The sequence below is a fragment of the Pipra filicauda genome, unplaced genomic scaffold (genome assembly GCF_003945595.2).
Source record: "Pipra filicauda isolate LSUMZ 115617 unplaced genomic scaffold, ASM394559v2 scaffold167_size3244652_pilon, whole genome shotgun sequence".
Classification (NCBI taxonomy): Eukaryota; Metazoa; Chordata; class Aves; order Passeriformes; family Pipridae; genus Pipra; species Pipra filicauda.
The window spans coordinates 3236721-3244425 of NW_024104184.1; the positions used below are offsets into that span (position 1 = coordinate 3236721).

The window sequence follows — 7705 nt, forward strand, 5'->3', positions numbered from 1 at the left end:
AGGCATATAGTAATCTGCAGGGAAGAGAAGGCTGAGAAAAGGTGAAGATAAAGATAAAAATTTGAATGACAGTACCGAAAGCATATACTAAAGGGATACTGATTTGTTGTTGTTTATCTCTCTTTTCTTAGGAAAACCTCGTTATGCTGAGACTTGGGACTTCCATGTATCAGCCTCCACTTTCTTGCAGTTTGAGCTGAGCATGGGTTGCAGCAAGCCATACAGCAATTCCCATAGCATTCACCTGCAGTATTCTTTAAACAATGGGAGAGACTGGCACCTGGTGACAGAGGAGTGTGTCCCTCCAACAATTGGCTGTCAGCAGTACACTGAGAGCTCCATCTACACTTCAGAAAGATTCCAGAACTGGAAGAGAGTTACTGTCTACCTCCCACCCTCAACCAAGTGAGCACTGCTCTTCTGGCTGTTTAGCATGACAAAGGTTTTGCTGATCTAATCTGAGCAAACATCCCTCAGCTTGGGAATGTTCTGCATGTCTTTTAAATTTTTAAATGTGTGTTGTCACGCCACCAGAATTTTAAATTTCACTTCAAAATATTTCATAAGCTATAATGTGAACTTAAAGAAGTAGCAACTTTGATGAGTGAATTCCTAAGTCTTGCCTGTAATCTATGACAGTAAGAACAAGAATGCTAAACCAACTTTTCTAACATTTATGAAATAAGAAGCAAGAATTAATAGCTCAAACCATCCTTTCACATAGTACTGTTTTCTGTCATTCTACGTAAGTTGTCATCCAACATATAGGCATGTTAGTCATGATATTCAGCAAGTCAAAACACATGTTACTGGACATGCCACCCTCACCCTTTAGACCGGGTGGAGTGTTCTGCCTGCCTCCTTGTGATTTCATATGGTTATAATTGGATGTGGCAGATATGCTGGCGTACATCTCTCTAAATAAAACCTCTAGGGTAGAGATAACAGATGATGGTGATATTGCTTACCATTGTTCTGAATAGATCTGTAATTCTTCAAAGCACCCTACACATTACCTCTGCAAATTTCATCACCCAGAAAATACGGTGGTAAAAATGGGCATACAATAATTGAACCAGGACTGGGGTTCACATCTTGGTTTCTAATTCCATAGTTCACTCCTGAGGACCATGTATCATCTTCCTAATATTTTTTTTTCCAAAATACTTTCCTCTTTTGGGGATATGAAGGCAGTCAGCAAGCACAGCAGTGTCTATGCACATGCATGTTTGTACATATATATTCATACATTCTTATATATATATATATAAATCTTATATATATATATGAACATATATAACCATTGTTTTTCTCTTTACACAACATTTAGTATAAATGAACTTTCATTACCTCTTACTTTACTGAAGCAATTTTATTGTTTCCACTCTGCTAGCCACACATGGAGCTGTCAAATGCTAATGGAACTACTCATTTCTGCTCAACCACTTTGCTGATCAGCAAGAGTCACAGCAGTGTTCTTTCTCAATTATCATATTGGGCACCTTCATTTAGAATGTGCTGGAATTTTGCCTAAAAAACTAACCTGAGAAATTGAAACTTCCAGTTTCAACTGGAATATGAATCTTTTCCAAATAAGGGGGCCATGCTTATTAATATGCTTTTCTTCTCCTAAAGTCCATGGGATTTTCTTCATTATTTAGCACTTCATGGAGGAGAAATTTTGAATCCTGAAACACATTTACTCTGCTTTTAATAGCTCTCCCAGAACACGGTTCAGATGGATTCAGTACAACTATGCTTCTGGTGTGGATTCTTGGGCTATCGATAATGTGGTCCTGGCTACAGGGTGCCCCTGGATGTGCTCAGGTCACGGCATCTGTGATTCAGGTCATTGCATGTAAGTAGAAAACTGCTTAACCTGCTTTGTAGAAAGCAGTGTTTTATCTAGGCTGGATGGATAACACCTTTTCCTCCCGATTTGTTGCTAGGTGTGACAGAGGCTTTGGAGGTCCATACTGTGTCCCAGTCCTTCCTTTGCCATCTGTCCTGAAGGATGATTTCAATGGTAACTTGCATCCAGACCTTTGGCCTGAAGTCTACGGTGCTGAGAGGGGAAACCTGAATGGTGATACCATCAAGTCTGGAACAGCTCTCATTTTCAAAGGGGTCAGAGATTACTTACACTGAAAAAATGAATAAAACCCAGTAGAGTTAAAAACAGAAAATAATTTTTTTATTGTTTTCCACATATGTTTATGTCAAAGTCTTTAGGCTAGAATTTGACATTTTCATTTTTCTTGTCTTTTCCTGCCCTAAACATGTACTATGTTTGTCACAATTGTCTTTTTTATATACAAATGAGTTTCATCTGTTTGTTGGGTAGTACTTTCATTTGTGGAATAAATTCCTCCTTAACCACCAAAGAAAATCTCTGCACCAAGATTCCTGAGGTGAAGTGAACTATTTGGAAATATGGTACACATTACAATCGTCTTGAAATCTCCTGTTCGGCTTTTTAGTATTTTGAATAATACAAATTAGTCAGGACTGCAGTCTGTGTTTGTGTAGTTAGCCTGTATTTTACTCAGTTCTATAGTTTTGATGTTTACTAGCCCTTTAAATACTTCTTTGCTAACTACAGATTTTAAAAGGCCAGAAAATATATTTTCTGGACTTCTCAGTTCTTCAACAAAATGCATAATAGAAAGACTTGTTCACATAAGCACACAAATTTTAAGCTCACACATGAGTCTTCATTTGATACAGTGAATTCAGGTACCCCAAAAAAAGCGAAGTTGGGTGTATAAATCAATTCTTTAGAAATATTTGTCTGCAAAACCTTGACTCCAGTTCAACGTCTTTAGGTTATTTAAATCCCAAATCACAAGATTTGAATTGTCTAAAATTTGGATTGGTTGTTCCTGCAGATAGTTCCACTGGGGGAATGGGTCTGAGAAAGAGGGAGGCTCTGAGAGGTAGTTTGCCAGATCTCTGACTGGGTGTGGCCTCAGAATCCACACAACATTGAGCTCATCTCTACAAATGGACAGGACCTTAGGGGTCCTCTGAGGTTTCTTGTCTGCACCCTTTCCTTACTGTTCTAAGCCAAGAGGTTGCCCCAGAGAAGCATATTTTTAGAAAATATTTTTAGAGGCACAGTAAAGAACTCCTAGAGAGACGTGTTCCTGCCTGGAAATTAGGGTGCTTGGCTGCTACACAATTTGCATAAAATATGAGTGTAGCAGCTTGGACTTAATGCCTAAGTCAGTGCTTGCAGATCAGATCACATCCCAGTGGTTCAGAGCACAAACCGAATGAGCTGTACCTATGTCTGTACCTAATCATGTGGCTTTGCCTCTGGTGGGACACATATCCATGTCTATCCCTTTCCTTTACTGTGGCTTACTTTGCCAAGGCTATCACTGTCCTCATTTTCTGCCTGGGAGAAGGTGTGGACAGACAACTACCTCTCTTGCTGCCACCAGCAGTCAGTAACAGACAACATCCAAGCAACAGTAAGATGCAGAAAATCTCCAATAATGGGAACTGAGATTCACATTTATATTCTTTATTTGCAGGAAGGACTGAGAATGCTTGTTTCAAGAGATCTAGATTGCACTAATACCGTGTACATCCAGTTTTCATTTAAATTTATTGCCAAAGGTAAGATCACTGTTGATTTCCCATCACTTCTCTAGCTTTACTAGTACATAGTAGCATCACAGGAAAGAATATGGATTTACATTTTCAACTTAAGTGTACATGATCATCAGTTTATGATCGATTATATGGGAACTTGTTTGAAATCTTGCATCATCCTTACCTTGCTTCCAGTCTGCATGGCCACCTGTGCCATTCCCAAGAAAAAAGTAAACTGTGGTGGTGTCAAAAACAGCACACTTAGTACAGTCTTTGAGCAGAAGCGAAACAAAATAGCTCAAGATTTTTTTAGAGATTTTCCACTACGTTGGGGAAAAAATTAATTTATTGGTTTTTTAGGTCATAAAATGGTGCCTACAATAAATTACTTAGGGGACTTATAGTTTCTCTAGTATAAGGACTTTCAATCCAATGACTCTGTCTTACCCTGCTCCAAGCCTCTGGCTTTGCAAAATAATTTCATCAAAGTCAGGAGCGACATGGTAGAGACATATTTCTATACATGATCATTGCCAAAATATGAAAAAATAATGCATCAGGCACTTTGGTTTCAGCAAATTTGGTTAATTTAAGAACAGAACAGAACATGGGAGAAACTTGCATGGTGATGTGCACTGAGTCAGGGATGAAGAAACTGTCTCTTAGTCCTTTTCTTCTGCTAGTTTCTGCCCTCAGATTGAGTTTTTGGGGACATGCCATCACTGTGCCACACCATGAAGGGAGCAGAGAGTGTAAATTTGTCTGAGTGAGAATTCAGCTCAGAGATACCATCACTTGGAACTGATATTCCTGGTCAGCAAGTTAAGCATAGGCCAAATATATGCTGGGGGCTGAGCCTGTGTACAGTAACCACATCAAGTGTGAGTACTGGGCTCTAATTAGCATGTGTTAATAGCTAGGGCTGTAAAGAGCCTTTTATTTTTTCATTCTTTAAAGCTCTAAGTTAAAAAGGAGGAGCTGGTAGTTAGAAAATGCAAATTTTACTGTCAGTTCCTCTGATATTTAGGCCCAGCTTAAAGCACAGAATATTGCTTTGTTGTTGTTAAAACATGCTAATAAAGATCCTCAGTGTTTTCCATCAATTATATTATTTCTGGGCACAAATATGCTTATAGCAGTGTTTGCAGTTAGAGCCAAAGACTCTAAATTTGTGAGGATAAGGACTATGTCTTTATCTGTGGGTGCTACAGATGGTAATGATAATGTCTCGTACCTGAGCAAAAAAGCAAATAAATATGGAATTACTGGAAAATGTCTGTAGTAGAAGGAGCTGGTTTGTTCTAATCTAAAAAACTATAACACTGGGATAGCTAAGTAATTAAATGATGGGTACTTATAATGAACAACAATGTAAATTTAGGTCCTAATTCATTAGCATTTTGCAGACAGACAAACAAGGGAAAGCTCAGGAAGATGTATATATGCAATGCCTGTATAACATCTCAACAGCTTAAGTTGTTGCTAAAGGAAGACCACTCTTTGTAATAGATGTCAGAAGAACCTAATTGTATTTATACTTGAAGAAGCATTTTTTTAACTTACCAGATTTTAGTGAACATAAATCCATGTCCTCTCTGCTCCAGGCACCCCCGAGAGGTCTCATTCCATCCTGCTGCAATATTCTGTCAACGGTGGCATCACTTGGCACCTGATAGATGAGTTTTACTTCACACAGACTACAGATGTCCTCTTTATTAACGTTCCTCTGCCCTATGCAGCCCAAAACAATGCGACACGGTTCAGGCTCTGGCAACCTTACAACAACGGTAAGGAAGAGAATGGGAATCCAGGTCCACACTTGCACAGCTCAGCATCTGTAGCAGGCTGGGATTTTTGAACTGAAGAGTTACAGAGACTGTTAAATCATGTTTTTAATAATTTTTTGTGTTTGAACTCCTTCAATTAAAATTACCGTGGGATTATGTTTACTGTTCTTACAAAGCTATTGTATGCTTTAAAGTGAAAGTGCCTTAACCTGATATCCCTTGATTGTGCACAGAAAACTATCAGCTTTGGCCCTGGAGGGAGTAGGCAATCAAGCAACACCAATAAAGTTAACTTAACTCAGGTTCCTCTCATTATTTTTAATGGACCTGATTCTCATTTACACTGAGGCCCCACTAGGATGCTCCAATTACACAGAAGTGTCCCAGGTGTAAACGCAAACTGGGCCTACCTTACTCAGAATTAACTAGGCATTAAAAACCCATTTAGAAAGAGTATGTACTGAGCAGTTAATCTTTTGATTAAATTGTAAAGGACTAGAAAACCACAAGAGGAATGCAGCTCATTCCTCCTGATTACAGGAGATGTGACAACTGAAGAAAGCTCTCCTCTGCTCTCAGTTACTCCGAGCACATTTCTTAGCAGCAACTGACATTAAGGGATCATTTAGACTTGGTGAAACAGCAACAATTTATTCCATGCAGGCAAATTCCTTGCACACCTCTAACAAAAAAAAAAAAAAAATAGTAAAAAAAAAATTAAATCTGGTCATGACAACCCAGTTCCAGTTCATTCTACTGATGTGTCCAGCCTAAAACAATTATCTGAACTTTTCTTACTGACATTATCCCTAAGTAGAAATTATATTAAAAAGAAACCTTTCAAATTTCTCTGATCAACTCAAACACTTTTAGATAGATGAAAAAAAGTTACACAAAAGATCTGTCAATCTAATCCTTCAGCTCCAATTTGAAAATAGCAATTTTCCAACATGTATGAATACATAATCCATTGGAGAGAAGGTCACTCAGAGTTTTCTTCTCTGCCAAAGAGCTCTTCCCAGGCAAACACAAGCTTCTGAGTGCAAGGAAAAGTTGTAGAATGAAATTGCACTCTCAGGCTGCTTGGGCTTTACAGCAACTGCCCATTTAGATGATTCTTAATTGAAGAAGACATTGATGATAGAGTTTCAAAGTAAATGTGATTTAAATAGAAGATAATTGTTCAACACAAGTTTTTCACTCTTCGTTTTGCTGTGACTTTCATAAAATTTAGGGAATAAAAGTTAATTCTGTAGGGCCAGACTGCAGAGCAGTATGGCGACTATTTTCATAAAATAGTGAAAACTTTCTATCTTCCATTTCCATTTTAATGGAAAATCAAAATAGTGAAGCCACTCTTTTAGCACCCTCTTCTCCACATAATCCATAAATACTGGCTGCTGTTCTGCCCTCTAATAATAGTAGTGTTATGTCTTAATAGCAATATTTCTCTTTTTTTTGTAGGCAAAAAAGAAGAAATATGGATTATTGATGACCTCATTATTGATGGAAATAACTTAAAGAATCCCATTATCCTTTTGGATACCTTTGACTTCGGTCCTAAAGAGGACAACTGGTTTTTCTATCCTGGTGGAAACATTGGGCTTTATTGCCCATATTCATCTAAAAGAGCTCCGTAAGCATCTCTTGGCAATACATAAGGAAGAAGTGGCTGTGTAATAAACTGAGTCTGAAGTATTCCTTTCCTTTTTTTACAGGGAAGAAGATTCAGCTATGGTATTTGTTTCAAATGAAGTTGGAGAGCACTCCATTACCACACGGGACCTGAGTGTAAATGAAAATACTATCATCCAATTTGAGGTACCCATCCTCAGAAAGTTATTTTGCCTTTTGTTTCATGAGTTCTGCTCTTCCACATTCTGCTCTGTTGTATTTGCCCAGCTCTTATGATTGCCAAGTAGAGAAGCCTGTCTAACTTACCCTGTAGTTGCTCGGACATTACTTTCCCTCATCTGGGTGTATCATGATGTTTTTAATACACAGGAGATTTCTGCCTCAAACTCTTCTACTGTCTTGCCTAAATTACTACTTTGTCCATGCCTATACACTCGCACCGATAGCATTAAAGTAAGTCCATGTCCTATGAGCTGGAGAGTCAGCACTGGCAGGCAAAATGATGAGCAAAATATAATCGAGGTCCAAATTGTCACTGCACAGCCTGTTTGATAAGAGTACAGCATCCAGTGGAGAGCCACAACTTCATCTGTGACAGTAGAAAATAATTTTCCCTACTTGCTGGCTTAACTGCACTGTTGTGCTTTCTCAGAGAGACAAGATTCTGCTTTGCTTTTGCTGCT

The 7705-nt window shown here is 38.4% G+C and overlaps 1 protein-coding gene across 1 annotated transcript in view; it reads left to right on the forward strand.

Annotated features, from left to right (window-relative positions):
• Positions 1-7313, forward strand: part of RELN (reelin) — a 236001-nt gene extending 228688 nt beyond the window's left edge. Inside the window, exons 34-40 of the mRNA XM_039379451.1 lie at positions 132-405; positions 1718-1858; positions 1950-2127; positions 3540-3624; positions 5205-5387; positions 6852-7023; positions 7106-7313. Coding sequence (XP_039235385.1) covers positions 132-405; positions 1718-1858; positions 1950-2127; positions 3540-3624; positions 5205-5387; positions 6852-7023; positions 7106-7298 — 1226 coding nt within the window. The 3' untranslated portion in view covers positions 7299-7313. The remainder of the gene's footprint in view (positions 1-131; positions 406-1717; positions 1859-1949; positions 2128-3539; positions 3625-5204; positions 5388-6851; positions 7024-7105) is intronic.
• The last annotated feature ends 392 nt before the right edge of the window (positions 7314-7705 follow it).